General features: G+C 45.1%; 1 protein-coding gene across 2 annotated transcripts; it reads right to left on the minus strand.

Moving 5' to 3' along the window:
* Window positions 1–1,603: 1,603 nt before the first annotated feature.
* LOC133496429 (sine oculis-binding protein homolog) lies at window positions 1,604–17,381 on the minus strand. 2 transcript variants are annotated; one of them, XM_061812006.1, is made up of 8 exons: window positions 17,366–17,381; window positions 15,603–15,737; window positions 11,776–11,905; window positions 11,424–11,618; window positions 10,582–10,733; window positions 8,866–8,961; window positions 6,851–8,773; window positions 1,604–5,030 (listed from the first exon to the last, which is right to left on the minus strand). In XM_061812006.1, exons 1-7 carry the CDS (start codon window positions 17,366–17,368, stop codon window positions 6,857–6,859), a joined length of 2,628 nt encoding a protein of 875 aa, XP_061667990.1. In that variant the 5' UTR covers window positions 17,369–17,381; the 3' UTR covers window positions 1,604–5,030; window positions 6,851–6,856. The 2 variants fall into 2 exon arrangements, with proteins under 2 accessions (XP_061667990.1, XP_061667992.1); XM_061812008.1 differs by lacking the exon at window positions 17,366–17,381 and having other exon boundaries at window positions 6,851–8,794; window positions 15,603–16,253.
* Window positions 17,382–17,575: the final 194 nt, after the last annotated feature.

The following is a 17,575-nucleotide window of genomic DNA, read 5'->3' on the forward strand; positions in this document are numbered from 1 at the left end:
AGGCTGTGAGCTCCAACAGTGACCGCTAGTTTCAGTTTCCACCTGAGGCGTCTGTCGTGAGTGGTGAAACATCTGCTGCAGAGAGGCTATCTAGCCACCATTTCCACTCTCTCAATTACACTATATTATATTTTGTTTGTAACATACTTTAAAAACTGTTGTTTGTAAAAAGTATGCATGTATTACTGTGGGCTAATTGTTTGTAGTTTGACACTGCATAATAAAGGTTTCAATCTATAATGTTTTAATGGCTCAATTTCCATTTAGCATGGCTACGTTGATTTTATGTTGGATTGTCACGTCGATGCAATTTACGAATACAATGTAAAAGCAAAATTGTTTCAGTGTTGTAAAACAACGTTGATTCTGGGTTAGATTGCGACGTCGTCACAATTTACAAATATAATGTTAAAACAACGAATTTTCAACGCTGGACCTGGATGTTGTCAGACAACATCGATTCTAGGTTAGATTGTGACGTCGTCGCAATTTACAAACACAATGTTAAAACAACGAATTTTCCACGTTGGACCTGGACGTTGATTCATCGTATAATCCACGTCTTGTGCCTGCTGAGAAGGTAATTTCCAAGTGATATGATGATATTAAGAGCTGTATTTTGTCAGATAAGCCCCCACCGAAGGCTCAGTTACCAAACACATGGTTTAATATATACAGTATATTTTTTAATGCACATTCTCATTTTACGTTGTACAGTCAACGCCCGGCTTAAAAAAATAAATGTATTAGTCTCCCCAACCTGCCTAAAACTAGCATTTCACAAACAAGAAATTGCCCTTTTCAATTAGTCTACCAATGTATCACATAACATAGCCAAGCACAAATATCCTCACCCTGAGGAACATTAATGGTCGAACATTTATGTAACATTAGTATCCCAAGCTAATGTCGGGAACACTCTTAGTTAACACGTGAGCTCTGCTCATTGTATAATCGTATAATGTCACACATTATGTGTGTCCAGACACTCCAAAGACACAACTACAGTGTTTGTAGTCATTTAACATTTAAAAGAAACTTTTCCAAAAAAAAAAAAAAAGAGCATTACTTTTATTTGCAGGTCGACCCTCTTTGCTTTTATTTTGAAAGATCTAGTTCCAGTATGGTTGTGTTTTATGTTAACTTAATTGTCATCCACCTTCCCCATCTTTCAAATACATTATTATTATTTAGTTTTATTTTTTGGGGAGGACATCAGCCAACCAGTTTTCCTCACCCATCCTGCAAGTCCATGTTGTTGCCCCATGTCGGGATACACTTGCACCCTCCAATCCCCCCCCCCCCCCCCAAGCACTAGGCCGGAATTCCTGCCCTCTTATCTCATCAATCTCTTTCAAAGCCTCGACTCACTGACTTTCAGTATTTATGGAATGCTGATGCACAGCCTCGCGGACAAGCTGCTGCAGCTAAAAATAGACTTTAGCAACTCAGATTATGGCTGTCACTGGGCTGAATTACTTAATTATGTAAACATACACTCAAGATTCAGACATTGGCACTCAGGGGAGGGAGGGGGGGGATTGTTGTTCATAGAATAACTTTTATTTCACTTTACAAAAGGTTCAAATACAAACAACCTGTGATATCTATTCTGTGGGCTAAATGTGTGATAGCAACAAAACTGTGGCACGAAATTCCTTTAATTTCAATAAACACATATAAAGCATGGGGGGGCGCGGGGAGGGGGGGCAGCCAATAGTTAAAATGTGCAACAGAATCAGTAACAGCACTCATTTATTTGACTTGTTTTGGCCTACGGTGCGACAAAAGGGTGATTTTATTTCGATTTTGCAGTGACTCACACAGGCTGTTGTCCGAGTCCCTTGGCCAGCCAAGGATGACTTCCAGTAATGGCATGACCTGCGGCGGTGAGAGCGGAGGCTGGAATGAGTGGGGTGATGTGACGTGACGTGGGTCGCCACAGCAGGCACGCTTACGCTTGGACGAGCACACATAAGTGGATGTAGTTCTGGAATGGTGGCACAGGTGGGGGTTGCATTCGGATGTGGTTATAATCTAAAATGTTCAGTTGGCTACTTAGCCTATCAAATAGGACTACAGACTTGTGGTTTTTTTTTGCGTGTGTGTTATGATAGGAAAAGTAAAATAATGGCAGATCACGTATTTGGCATTTAAAATCCAATCTGGTGGCGCTGGTCAGGTTTTCTGCTGCTCTCACCACAAACAGGCAGATGTAACATTTCCAAAGCATACAGTGCTCTCTAGTGGGGATGCAGTACAGTTAGGTCGCAGGAGAATAGACTGTTTTTTTTACCACGTGACTACAAAGTGACACATGATGGCTAAAAAGACTTCGGAAAGTTATCGGCGTGCACGAGGTGTTGTTTCAAGAAACCGTTACGACAAGAATTGCGCTTTCATCGACAATATCGACCCATGTGCCTCGGAGAAACACAAATGGAGCACAAAAAATGTGGGCGTCGGTAACCTATCCAGACATCGTCCATTATCTCATCTTCTCGACAAGCGCTTATACCGTGGACCAACTAAGGAATTACAAAGGTCTGGAGTCCTACAACTAATTCAACAATAGCTGGGCTCGTCATGCTGCGGTATCCATTGTTAGCAACCTGTGTCTCCACATTGCTAAGGTTGGTGTACCGCGTGATTATAGTCAGCGTTGTGTTAAATTATGTTGATTATACCAACGAAAGAGGTGTTGATTATTATTTTCGTTTTCGTTACCGAGAGGCAGAGAGAGAGAGGGGTTCGACCGGGACGAGTCCCAAGTGGAGCCCGCAACTTTTTCTTCACTTCCACGGCTACATTTTTAACTCAACTCAGGAAACAGCTAGCGGTGCGGTAACTCGTTTTTGCAAACTCATTATAATGAAACAGAAAATACAAATTTTGGAGACATGCATTGCATTCATACGCGAGTATTGCGCTTGGCTGCTAGATTGGCTCTGCTAATACGAAACAGCCACAGTTGTCGCCGTTTGGTTGCTAACTGCTCCGTTTTTTCGCACTGGTTCTTGATCACAGCTGGCGGTCGAAAGAAAGATGCTTTCCAACGCCCGTTTGAGAAACCGAAAACATAGCGCTGCGACCCCATTCGTACGCCGTTCTAAAATGATTCATGCTTAGTTACGGTGTTTTTCCAAGAATTCACCAAACCAAGATGGCGCACGCTTTCTAAATCGGAAGGTGTCAGTCGAAAACAGTCTATAGTATTTGGACAGTGACGAAATTTTAATGATTTATCCTTTATAAAACACCGCAATTGATTTGAAAGAATGATGATTTAAGCGCGGGCTTCCACTTTGATTTTATTTCGCGGTAGGGCGTAAAGGCGAGATCACGAAAACCCCGTCACTGTTGGAGTAGGGTTCGATGTGACTGTAGCAAAAGATATGGGATTTAAGAGCTTCAAAACGCACACATACGTGACTTAGTGAAAAAAGAACTGACTAGTAAAATCACTTTTGTGTAAATCTGAGGCTCATAACACAAAATTTGTATGTGATCAAAGAAGAGGGTAAAAATGAAAACGTGTTGGACTAGCTAGCCATATAAAATCTCAGGATGTGTTCCCAAAAGAGGGAAATGTAATACTGATTGCTGTGTACGACAGCATTTGAGGTTTTAATATAACACCTCAGGTGGTAAAAATGACAAGCCTGCTATTTTCTGGAATCATTTCATCAGTGCCACTTTTTAAAAGGCAGAATCTAGACCGGTTGTACACTATGCGCCACTATGGCATTCTTTGCAAGTAGAAAAATGTTGTAGTGTTTTTTTTTTTTTTGACATAATTATTAAATAATTGAACAAGAATTTGGTTGTTTGGATTTGATTGTAGAGGAATCACGTTTTGAGGCGACTGCGCTACTCAGCTTCAACCAGCAGAGGCGCTGTTGATATGGTCACAAGTAGTGAGCTGTCAACAGTCAGCTGTGGGAAGTTGAGTAACATCCGCACACCTCCGACAGGCAGCTTTGTGGTGCTTCATATAAGAATTTCCCTTGTTCCATTAACAAAAAAAAAAAAAAGGTAATTATTTTTATCTGTAAAGGAAACGTGGTCAAATACCCACCTGAACAAATCAGGTGAATTTTGATAACCGGGGTCTTTAAACATTTATTGACCCGCATCATCAGGACCACTAGAGTGATCACATTACATCCTAGCTACTGTCTATCAGTAGGTAATCCATTTTATAATCTATGTTTTTATTTGTACACTATTTTACAGGTATCTAATTCAGACATCTGTCATACTGCTCAGTCAGTCTTAACTGCAAAATTCCTCTGTGATGTTTAAAAAAAAAAATCTCCCCCGCCCTCCCTGAAAGGTGGAAAAACTAGTTTGTGAATATTTCATAATTCAAGGGTTACTGTACTTAGATTTGGCAGGGAGATGGAAGAGAGGTGATCCTAAATTTTGAGCTGTCGGTCAAAAAAAAAAAAAAAATCCTTCTCCTGAAGTCTGAGCCTCCGTTGGCCAGGTAACCCAAAACCTGGATCAGGGAGTTTGTGTGGTATATGGAGACACGAACAATGTGGCTCTTTGTGCAAGCTGGGCAGGGAAAACAAGCCGTTTCCCCTGGAAAGAGCTCATGTTCGGGCTCCATCTGAGAAGACCACACAAGGCTGATCAGTGCCTTGTCTGCTGTGTGGAGGAGAAGGGAGGGGGGGTGAGGAAGACGAGTGCACAAACATCAACACACTTTGGGGGATTGCCTGACAAGATGTGAAAAGATGGTCTGTATCAAACAGTCCTTGGACACAACAGAACACACTAAGCTGTGACATTTTTTTTTTTGGTCCAAAATGTGTGATTATGTTGCGTCCTTCCCTCCCCCTTATAGACGTCTCGTGGCCATCTGGGCTTCCTGCTTTTGGCACCCTGCTGGTCCACAGGCCGGGCTACACTGGTGGGCTGTGGAGAGCAGGCGGCAAGGTGTTAGCACTGGCGCCGTCCACACGAGGGCGGGGTACCGAATCTGGCACTGCCATGCCGCGTCGAACAGGGGTCCTGTTCATCCGCTGGGAAGGGGGGGGGGGATACAGGGGAGATGAGGATACGATGGAAGAGATCCTTTAAACATATCACTTTTATTTATCCGCCAATGTCATATAAACACTTTTGAGTCGAGTCGACACTACTGATAAGTTACACAATCAAACCGGGAACATCTGGCCTCTCTCTCACACACACGTGCAAATTAAATGCCAACAGGCACGCACTCATGTGAAGGCGGCGTTCTAAACTCCCTCTCCCACATCGCGTTTTAGTTTCAAAAGCTCAGCGAATCCTCAAGTGGTGGGTTCGGATTACACAAGCCTATAAAATATCCCAAATAAACGCAAGGAAATTTAGACAGAAAAAGTGACTGATTCCCGAGCCCACATCCCCCGGTCGGCCGCCGTTTCTTTCGGAGTGGGAAATATTTTAAGAGACGTTTAACCGTAAAGACAGTGAGGTAGGACGGCAATGCGGCGCTCAGAGCGCAGAGGTGGCGGGCTCCAGCCAATCGCGGAGGGCGGCAGCCAGCTCTCGTTACACACAACGCCGGGCCATAAATCCGTCTGCACGACACAAGCAGCACGCTGTGATTTCACATGTATCGGTTACTAAGGGAACACTTGAAACCACAACAGATGACAACACTCACTTTTCGTGAAAGGGAATCTTGCGATACTTGTGCCAAAACCGTTAATTCAAAAGACAACGGTTTGCGTACCGTCCGTCAATAGCGTTTCAAAACACTTTTTGAGAGGTGACTGTTGACCTTTTTGAGGGACAACGCAGCGGAAAAGCAGCGCGCTTGAAATTCAAACCCATGTCTGAAATATCAGCGGCTTAATCTCAGGACATACAGCGAAACAGTAACATGATCTCATTATGGCAAAATACCAGTGGGCGCGGACGGACGGGTGGTGTTACAGACATTTGGACTACCAACTCGGCGAGTGAAATAAAGAGGGCCCTTTGATAGGTCCAAAGTGAGGAGGCTGTTCTGCTATACTTAACATCTGTTTGGCAACGAACAACAGTTGTGAGTGCAGACAGGGAAGAGGATGATAGGAGAGCGCTTAAGTCGGCCAAGCTAGGGTGTCACTATGACGCGCATAATCGAATCACTCTGCTTTTGTCCATATGTTTTCGAAAGAAGCCCCAGACCTGTTTTGCGGCTGGGTCTTACAGTAGTACCTTGTAAGTCATTCTGACAATCATCTGCTTCCAAAGTGAACGTTTGGCACATCTTAATTTGACTTTACGGGTCACCGTTTACAAAGCTTGCGTGATCTTCCCTTGGCCACCAGTTATCTATTTTTGTCTGAAACAAAAAGCCCATGAACAATCTGCGCACTGCAAACCGCTCAGGATAAAACTATATGGTATACACACACACGATGTGGTGCAGCTAAAGGGATCCTGGAAGGCAACCAAAGCATTGTGACTCTCAGGTTGTCTAAAGTGATCGGCTTTCAAAGTGACTCTCACTACCCGTGCCCTTCACCTCCTTCCCCTGTTGTAACCTTAGAACCCCAAAGAGTGCCAGGTAACCAGAATTCTTTCTCTTCGGCGCCGTGCTGTTTAGTGACCATGCTCATGTGAAACCTGTGATTCAGTTTCTCCAATGGGAGTTTGTGCACAAACTTTTCCGGTCCTTGGTCAAATAGAGTTTAGTGTAATTGGTGGTTTTTAATTCACAACGTGGCACGTCACTTGGGAAAGGTTTGCTAAGGATAATAACGCTACGGGATTTCTAAAAGCATACAGTACTTAATCCACTTTTCCTTTCATTCCCTCACCAAATTCAGCATATTAAGTATTCTTGCCCGGAACTATCATTTCTTACCTTTTTTTATTTGTTTTGATCACGGATTCGTAGGCATCTCCTTTTCAGAGCTGGCTCGGTGTCTCCAGCACTGGGCGTGTTAGCACAGCTCCTTAAGTTACCCTTGTCCCTGAGTTTGGGCAAGAGCAGTGGGGTAGTGATCCCACCGGTCTTTGGTGCAGTGGGTAGGGCATAGGCGTGGTCCTCATCTGGCAAGTGTGGGTCCTCTCCTGCATCCCTAACTACTGCTGAAGGCTCTTCTGTCTGATTGACTGGGCCCTCAACTCGTACAGAGCAGACAACTGAGCACTTGTTTTCTTTTATAGATTCAAGCTCAGTTAGTGCAGGATCTGTGGGTGGTATGGGCACTCTCTGGTGTAAAGGTGAGCCTGGACTGGCTATGGATGCCACTGAGGAAATCCCATTAGGCCCATGGTTCTGAGATTTCAGGGCCAAAGCCATGGCATCATATGGGTGGTTGTTCACTGTAGGGCTTGGCGGAGTGTGTGAAGGTGAGGTGTGGCAGTCTTGATGTTGGCATACCGTGTCATGTAAAGGGGGGTGTGGTGGTGGAGGTGGACTGGGTCTATTGATCTCACGGAGCCCTGATTTCGTACCCTGAACAGAACCTGACTCTTCCGGCCCTGAGAAGTCCACGCCTGCCTTGACATTGGGTTCAAGCTTCACTTGGGTTCGCTGCAAAACCCTTTGTATAACTTGTCGTTCTGAGTGCTGTTGTTGTTTATAGTCTGTCATTCCTTCAGAGCTGCGTGTTGAGGAGGGTGATGTGCTGTACAGCGCTCTGGGGGACAATGTCCCACTGTAGCACGTTGATGATGGAGATGAGAATGGTCTCTCTGACTTAACCCAGCCGATGTCCTTGGAATTGGGCTCACTGAGTGAATGGAGACCATGAGGCATGTTTCCACTTAGTCTGTAATGTAGCAATTGGTTGTTCCCTTCAGGAATCCCAGGAGATGGAAACCTTGCAGGTATGGATCTACATCTGTCTGTTCCCTCTGGGACAGGTTGTATAACACCAGTGTGATTTGGGGTTTCTAGATTTGGCTTGGGAGGAACTGGAATTGGTATTGGAATGGGGATTGGGACAGGTAGAGGAACAATAATTGGGTATGGTACCAGGACCGTGGGAGGGGGCAGGAGAGGACTAAAAGAAGGAATGCCAAAGTTCATTAAGGGAGGCATTGGCACAGGGCCCCTGGGTAACATAAGTGGAGGCGAGTGCAAGCCAGGGTAGTATGGCCGAGGGAGAGGATGCATTAATCCTGGGGGGTTAATGGATGAGGAGGTGGGGGGCTGCAGGTGTGGAGAGTGCGGAGGTCTGTGAATAGGGCTGGAAGGTTGACCAGGGGGTCTTGGATGGTGAGAAGTGGTAAGAGGGCTTCTAAGGCCCTGGGCATGAAGAGGAGGTCTAATGAAGGGCATTCGCATTTGAGGAATCGGTGGATGTTCTAGCTGATGGCGTGGAAGAGGAGGAGGAATAAGTGTAGGGTGAGGTGACACCTCTACCGCAGGAGGATGTGGTGGAGGTTGCATGGGCCTGTCCAGAGTTCTCTGCCTAGTGACAGGAAGCTTCGAAGAAGATGACTCAGACGGGGACGTGGATGATGATTCTGATGAGCCAAGGATTGGTGTCGCGCCCTTAGGAGATATGTTTCTTTGAAGTGCTTCTCCTGTAGCACTACTGCTGTTCCAAGACTCTGGAGTGAGAAGCTTTTGTCCAACAACATTGTGTTCCGACCTGCCCTCCTGACCAGCTCTAGCTGGACTGGAACAGGTCAGGGCTGCGCGAGCTTCTCTGTAGAACACATCCATTTTATACTGATTTAGACATTTGGTGCTGCAGAACTGAAGTCGCTCTTCACCAGATCCAAAATCCAGGTATTCTTTGGTGTGGCGGACATGCTTACACCAATCACACACCTGCAACCCAGGAGAGAGAGACTGTGGAGGGTCACTCAGGTGATCCATAATGAAATTACATGTGTAGAACTGTTTATTAAGTATCCTCTTACTCTAACATTGCTGTTTATCTTCATCACCAGCCTTGGTGAGTCCTCTGTTTGGGGGCGCTGGGGGGATCTCTCCCCATGGAGGTCCTCATCTCTGGCCTAGTTGGTAGAAAACACAGTATGCCACATCCACATTGCCCCAATGTCAAGCAGTTAGGAAAATGTGAGTTTAACACATGTGATGGATTCAGATGAAACTGTAGCCTTGTAGGTGCTATAAATAAATATATGTCGGAGAAATCAATCTTTGGCCAATAAATTAGATTTGAAAAATTCTGGCAAGAAGTGTAAAAATAAGCTTGAACTGATTTCCCTTGTCATGAACGGCATCAAACCCTAAAGGTCCCTTCAGCAGAGGGAAATCACTGTGCGGTGAAATAGATACGCTTGTACAACCAAGCAGGAAGGTAATGCAACTGATGTATTGTCATATTAATGTTGCCAGTGTTAATATGGGAATTTGTCTTGATTTGTGTAAGGCGATCCCTTGTGGATCCGAGTGCTTCCCCGGCCCACCGGGCCGTGTTGAGTTACAACACACGAGGCAGCTGAAGGTAAGGTATGCGCTGAAAGTGGACACCTTGCCCCAGGCCTTCTGGCCTTCCACTCAGACAAGCAGCAACAAGCGAAAACCGCGCTGCTTCCCTTCCTGCCTCTGAAAAAGTAGAGGGCCTGCTGCAGACAGTCTCCGCAGCCCATCATTTTGTCCTGACACTCTTGCGAATCAACCTCTCACAGTATAGACAACAGAAATGGCGAAAGGCGATATCGCCGCATGTCACCCCGCACCTCTAACGAGGGGGATATCCATGTCTTAATGGAAGGTGACAAATCATGTTGTGTTCATCTGAGCAGCCCCTCACGGTGATTGTTGTGATTTATCCCTACCAACAAAGCCGCCCTAATGGTCTGTCCCAAACCCTCCATTAACGAGAAACTGATACTAAGTGTCCAGGACGAACTTTGACCTCCATCACACCATACTTTTTCCAACAAATATTCCTCAGAGGTGGATTCATAGCAACCCATTTTATAATGGAAAAATCTCGGGGCACACAACCCAAGTGTCTAAACTATCAAAGCTGGAAAAATATTACTGCTTTTGTCTCAATTTACTTACTGATTGACAAATTGACTTACAAAATGCGAAATTTGGGCATCTCTAATCGGACACAAAGGTGATATTATCACAGGAAGCCATCCTCTTGGATGAATGCTCGATACACAGATCTATTGCAGCTTTTGGATGCCAATGGAAAACCATTTCATTGTTCAGCCTCTCTCCTCTCTTTCTAACGTCCATCCATTTTCTTTGCCGCTTATCCTCACGAGGATCGCGGGGAGTGCTGGAGCCTATCCCAGCTGTCATCGAGCCTGAACTGGTTGCCAGCCAATCGCAGGGCGCATGGTGACAAACAGCCACACTCACAATCACACCTAGGGGCAATTTAGTGTCCAATTAATGTTGCATGTTTTTGGAATGCGTGAGGAAACCCACACAGGCATGGGGAGAACATGCAAACTCCACACAGGTGGGCCCGGGATCGAACCCGGGACCTCAGAACTGTGAGGCCCACGCTTTACCAGCTGATCCTCTGTGCCGCCTCTTGCTAACATCATACAAAAAAATAATAACAAAATAACGAATGCATTTTTTGACAATGATGATTCCAATGACATGATGAATTATCATCAAAACAGCAACTTGCCGCTGCTCACCTTATTGCGCTTGAAGTAGGCCCGTCTGCAGGCGGCGAAACACTTCTCGCTGCAGAAGCTCTTGAGCTCGGAACCCATGCATAGAGAGTAGCGCTTGACACCTTCCTTCTGACACCAGACGCAGACGATCTGCACATTTTGTACGTCGTCCACTGCACGGTGAAGAGAAAAATCAATTGAGGTCAAACTGATGACATTTGTAAAACGCAAACATACAGTGTATCTGTTTTTTTTTTTAAATCAAATGCTGTTATTAATAACAACTAAAGTGGTTCTTTAGAGAAGCTGTAATATAAGGATAATACAGAATCTCACAGATCATGATAGTGTAGTCCTGTCCACGCTAGCTCGAGCGGTTAACTGATACTATTGGAAACTAGATGTACTTGTATTACGAACTATCCTACCTGGGATCCTCCAAATATTTAGGATTTTTATTATTTATACGTGCTGTAAAAGAATCTGCAACACAGCAGGTAAAATTAGATGAAATTTTCATTTTAATGGGTGGCACGCTCTATGAGTAATTAGAATATCTGGCTCATAGCTCAGTGGTTGTGGGTTCAAATCCAGTCTCTGGTATTGCTTTATGAAGTTTGCATGTTCACGCAGTAATTGCGTGGGTTTTTTCTCAGGTTTGCTCTCACATTCCATGTGATTTTCCTTGGGCGTGATAGTGAATGTTGGTTTGTCTTATGTGCTCTGCGATTGGCTAGTGACCAGTCTTGGGTGTACACCACCTCTTACCCAAAGTTAGTTAGGATAGGCTCCAGCACACACTAGTGACGACAATAAGTATTGAAGATGGATGGATGGTGATTTTAATGTTAACTGCTAGCTACCTGCCGATGGCTTTATGAGCGGTACAATGACGGGTGCACTCTTGTGCTCCTTGTGGGTGCTCGAGGAGATGCTTGTTGACAAGGAGGAAGAAGATGATGAGGGAACGCTGAACGAGTCCCTCTCGACGCTCTTCATAGCGAGGACCGAGTGACTGACTTTCCCGTCCAGGGTTTTCGGTTTTGGCAAAGAGTTTTCTGAAAGACCAAGAATACCCGAAATACAGTAACTACAGCGTCCAGTAATTGCGATGAAAGTTTACAAATTTGAGTGACTAAATGTCAGTACAACACGCACAACCTGTTGGTAGACTCTTCTCTCGATGTATTGTAACGGTGACGCAACTGCCCTCACCTTTCAACACAGATACATGCTGGCGCCGCTCTCTGTAGTTCCGGATCTCGTTGGCCTCGGCGTCTCGGAGATCTACTTTGTCGTAGCCGTACCATCCCAGGAGCTCGTTCATAGTGCTTTCTGCAAAGCTCTAAACGGGACGAATGGGAAACAACAATTAACAGATTAACATTGTTTTTATACGTATAACGTAACAGATGCAATTAGGATGCCAGGTCTACGGTTTTTGCGGTGGAACTTTTTATCCTATGCTAAACATAATCAGACTTTACTACCCCGAATGAATGTGAGGGATTCTTTCTCAGCTGCAGCCCTGTTAGAGAACTCAATTTGTGCACAGTGGAGTTCAGTATGACGCTTTTTCCATGATGTATTCAGGTTGTTTACTCTTGCTAAATCTGAGACGGAAAGGTTTAAAACCCGACACCAGTGTGAGATCTATGAATCATCCTTTGTTTATCTCATCTAATTGGGAAAAAAGCAGGAGAAATGAAAACTGTTCCCTGCAGATGTGGTCCCCCCCCCCTCTTTTTCTCATTATGACCAGATGAAAAAAAAATCAAAACACAAAGGTCTTTCTCTCTCTGTCCACCCACCTCACTCTGTGGTTTTGGAAGAACCGGATTGGTACAGAAATCCGATCCAGAATGGGCAGAAATCAGAGCGGGACACCCAACACCAGAGCCGGGTCCCACGCTTCTCGGAAATGCCCCACTTCGCTCCCTTCTCACAGCTTCCACCCCCCCCCCCCCCCATTCTAACCCCTCCACATCCATCCTCTACATGTTCGCCATCCTCCCCTCCACCCCGACACCTTCCAGTCCTGACACCCGACCCGGCCCTGCCTCTCGGGTTTCACCCTTTTCCAGCACAGCCAGTCGGCTGCGTCGGCGTCGAAGCCCCGTAGTACCGACTACGCATTCTTTCCCTTCGCTTTCCTCACTCCGACCTCTGCTCTGCACCGGGGCCCTCAAAGAAATGGATCCCTCCCTTGACTTGCTCACTTTCTGCTGTGTGAGTGTGTGTGTGTGTGTGTGTGTGTGAGTTTGAGCAGAGTATCATATCCAGCTAAATATGCCTAACGATGATTAAAGTCAAGTATCCAGTGTCTTGTGCTGCGCTCTGGGCTGGACGTGGAGGGAGTAAGTCCGAATGTGGTGTTGAAACAGATGTATTACAGAGACAACACCGGGCCGGACCTCAGCGGAGTGAGAAATCTGTTCGACTGACTTTCAGTGTGTGACTCCTGCTTGTTCACAAAATCTTCACATATACTCGAGTCCGGTTTGGCAGATTCTAAAAGCGTGAACAGATTTGATTGATTACAGCCTACTGGGACATTTAGGAATAGGGGTATAGTTGGAGTCCATTTCAGCCCCTTAAGGTACTGTCAACCTTCACGTCACCCTCATGCTCCCGCTCAACGTGGTACTCTGTGGCGGTACCATCAAAGTAAAGATTTTGTAACCAAGTCATTTGAATTTGTATTGCCTACGTAGTAATGGACCTTTCCGACCTGTCAATCACTCGTACAATAATAGCCAATCAGATAGCCGCTTTGTCTTAACCCCTGGCTTGACACGCCCCTCTCGCCAAATTGTCCCACAAGCAATACTGGTTGACAGTAGCATGCGCTTGGAACAGTTAATGTTGGGAAGAAAATGGTCCTCAGATGCGCTTCAGGAAAGTGCAATTCTGATGAAAGATATCCGGCTAGGTTACAAGAGGCCCGGTTGATTCATTTTCCAAAGCCTAAAACACAGTTGACGAAGTGTCTACGATGGATTAAGGCTTGCGGAGAGCGCACGTATAACTAAATGTGGACAATTTCTACAAACACAAGGCTGTATCTTCTCTGAGTTTGATTTAATTATCATCAATGCTTTATACATTGCAGGAGAACAACTTTCACCCTGTTAGTGTATCACTGACCTGTGAAATGAAGTGTGTCATGTTTTATGTCGAAAACTCGGGTTAGCGATACGTAAATGCGCGATGTCATGCAAGAGAAATGTCTTTTTGCCTATTTGGATCAGATCGGACTTTTAAGACAGAGCACTGGGTTCGATTACGAGCCAAGACTACAATTATAAAGACTACAATGATATTCCTCGTCATCTTTCCAAGTAAAAAGTACTCACCTTGGTTTACATGCGCAGTACGATTCCACAATTTTATCCTGTTGGATTTCAATATGAAGTTTGTGAGGCGTCAAACTTTTTTGCATCGATCGCCAACGTTTTGCTGTAACTCCGACATTGCGTCCTGCTCCGTCCAAAATCTTAATTCCGTGTACATATCCTTGCGTGAAATAGTTGAGACTTCTCTGTAACACTCTCTTGGACAAGTCTGACGCATTCGGCAAAAAAACATACCCCAATATTATCTGGAATACGCGATAGAGAATCGACTTCAAACATGTTCTGTTCAATCGCCATTTTGGAAGCTTGTGGGACATGGTTAAGGGGGCGGAGCTTAGGATCGCCATCGGGAAGGTCCATTATGTACCAACTCTATCCATCTCGAGGGACTGAATTTGACACTTTAAGCCATGTTATTGGATTATAATGTTGCTGTTTGCCGCCTTTCTATGACCCCGATATTAGTGATTTTTTTTCTAAGCCCAAGGTGGTGCATTACAACAGACAGGAATCGATATTCACTGTACCCCTATTTCTGACAGTTTCTGGTTTTATAATCACACGCCAAGGAGAGTGTTTCCAGTGGCAGACAAGTGTTTCCCCAAAGGTAAAAACGATGTCCTCGCAGTGCCAATGTGTATACAACTCCGTGTCGTTCATTCAACAGTTTTGTCTGCCCGGCCTCCCCACTTCCCACAATGTTGTTTGTGTTTCTTTTTGGCAGTTCAGACAAACATCTGCTTTGTGAGAGTGACAGGCCGGATCCGAAACCACAAGCGAGGGTTGCGTCCAAAGCCAACAAACCGGGGCCGACCCTGAGATCCAACCGGGGCGAGCTTTACATCAGGCCGGGATAGCGTTTCGCATGTTTTGATTAAAATTAGGGGAACTTGTAACGCGACACCTCCCTTGGATATCAAAACTCCACAGTCCAAACCACTTACAGAAAAAAAAGAGAGCACATTTCCTCCCCGCGCTAAATGCCAGAATCATTCTCTCCTTCATGAAAAAAAAAAAAAATATTCTATTTCCCAGGGCAGGCTTGAAGGAGCCTGGGATATCCCTTACCAACATTCTCAAATAACCAGTGTCCGAACCCAAACAAAGCACACAACCCTTGGATAAGTTTCTTTGCAGTAATGCGCGCATAATGGTGGGAGGGAATTGCACCTTTGACGGTGATTTGACTCGTCACTAGAAGAACAACGGCAGCCTTTGAAGGCCGAACATCTCCGATTTTAAGTCATGTTTTGCCCCCCCAGCGTGGGGCTGATGCTGGTTATTAGGGGATGTACATCGTAACCTTAATGTCCACCCCCACCCTTAAACTCCAGCGGGGGCAGGGGAAGAAGTGACGCACATCTGGAGCTCCTGCTGGACACAACTCTGTGCACGGCAGGGCCACAGCTGGCCTGACACCGCGTCACAGAAGGGACAACCTACTTTTTTTTTCTTTTCTATCGGCTAACATCTGCAGCCTAATTAAAACTTCCTGTCCGGATTAGATCGCTAATAACAAGATTTTGTATTAAAAACACTTTATGATCGGGAATATCTTCATCAGTGATGATCTGTCACATCATATAAACAAGAAATGCACTCAAGAGTGTTGGTCCTGCACTGGTTTGTGAGAAGTTGACAATGAATCGGGGTCTTTCTCATCCTAGTGAGCCGACTTCCTCTCACCTTCATCTCCTGGTTTATTTCCCTCTTGACGGGGTGCGCGGGTTTCCTGCTGCGTTTACTTTCTGGCGGTCTCCCTTTCTCCATCTCTGGCATAGTCCCGGTCTGTGGCGGATCCGCTTCGGATCGGAGTCGAACCTGTCAAGCCGTCAAGAAGAAGTTGGGCGGGTCGGGGTGAAAGCTGTCACTCGGGGTGACAGCGGCTGTCATTCCCGGACGTGCGAGCTCCTTTTTCTGGGGCTCCTCGCAAAAAAAAAAAAAAAAAAAAAAAAAGTGTCCGCGGGACATGCGTGCGCGCTCCGTGCTGGAGGCTCCACTGGCGAACCAGAGCCGCTCGTTTAACTTCACCATCGTCGAGCTAGTGTCCGCGAGGGAATGAACACTTCCGGTTATCACTGAAAATAAAACTGCTTTGGAAAATGATCTGTAAAATAAGCCATGCCCTTTCAACTAGTTATGCAGTACTGCACTGGATTGTCCGTGTACAAGTACGCTCTTTGTTCTCACCACTAAGTCAATTCAATGCATTAGTAAAACGACTTTCTCTACTTGACTTCTACATCTAGTATAATTGCACTATAGACCTCGTGCACGTGACGTCACAATTTTCACGGCTCCATATTGCTGGTCAAAAAGAGCTGCTCGACACTGTGGTGGGACATTGAACCGGAGCAGAATATACACAATGCTTGAGACTTGTTGTGCTGTCGGTTGTCACTACAGATGAGACAGATATTCAAAGAGATCATTCTATCCAATACCAGGTGAAAAGACCAGAAAATATCGATGGATTTAGCCAATTAAACATGATGGATGGTGCTCAACCGAAATACACACAAGCCTGTGTAACGTTCGCTTCATTCCAGGTAGGAATTAATCTTCTCTATCTTCAATTACCAATAAATATTTATAATGCCAAGTTGGCTCATTTGAGAACAATGCGTATAAAAAAAAAACTGTCGCAGAGGTTAAGTGTATCCACAATCGCTTAAGTAGAGACGACTCTGTCCTCTTTTTTTTTTTTCAATCATAGTTAATGAATGAGAGTTTGTGTAAAACCAGGGGTCACTTATTTAAATATTGGTATCTGTATTGAATAGTATCTGAAAAGATCGATGGATTGCGGCAAAGGTTAACGTGTGGCCGAACACATTTCCGCGCTCACGAGCCGTCAAAATGTGGGATTTATTCCTGATGAGAGCAGATCGAGCAATGGAGTATTTGTATGTGCCCAGACTTTCATAGGTTTACAAACTTTTCCGTGTAAATTGCGACGACTTACTCACTAGATCCATGTGTAGATCCAGTTGTCCAAGACAAGCGCAAGCGAATTAACAGTCCAATTTCTTATCGGCGAAAATATCGACTTTGACATTAAATACAGGCCCTCTATGCCGAGTTGATCTAATATTTCCACGTACCTTCATTTATTTTCACCTTCTAAATGTCTCACGGTATCGGACAAGACTCTGGGCGCCGTGCTATAAGACATATTTCCGTGTCATCTCCAACCGACTTAGCATTGAACAATCCTTTGTTAGACCGGCAATATGGCCACGTAAACAATGACGTAGGTGCACGAGCTCTATACATATAGCTTGACGACTATATCACACTAGTAGAACAATTAGGGAGCACTAGTAAAAATACTTATGAGGAAGAACTGTCCACGAGTTGACATCTGCACTGGACTAGTCAGCCTACAAAGAGTTTATGTTATGTTTTTTTATGTTTATGTTATTTTTATGTTAAAAGCAGGATTTTACCATCTCTTCAGCAGTGCACTTAGCGAGACACAGTTGTGCACCAAGCGAAAGCAATCTCCATTACCCGTTTAAAATGCTTTTATTTTGAAAGCTTGTCGGCCATCTCCTGGTCTAATTGTGCCTTTTGACGCTGCTGCCCCCTCTCAGGATGGAGGAGGGAGGTCTTCTGAGCTGATGTAACCCAACACCTGGCGCCCGCCCCTCCTGCTT

Source organism: Syngnathoides biaculeatus, chromosome 23 (genome assembly GCF_019802595.1).
Source record: "Syngnathoides biaculeatus isolate LvHL_M chromosome 23, ASM1980259v1, whole genome shotgun sequence".
Lineage (NCBI taxonomy): Eukaryota > Metazoa > Chordata > Actinopteri > Syngnathiformes > Syngnathidae > Syngnathoides > Syngnathoides biaculeatus.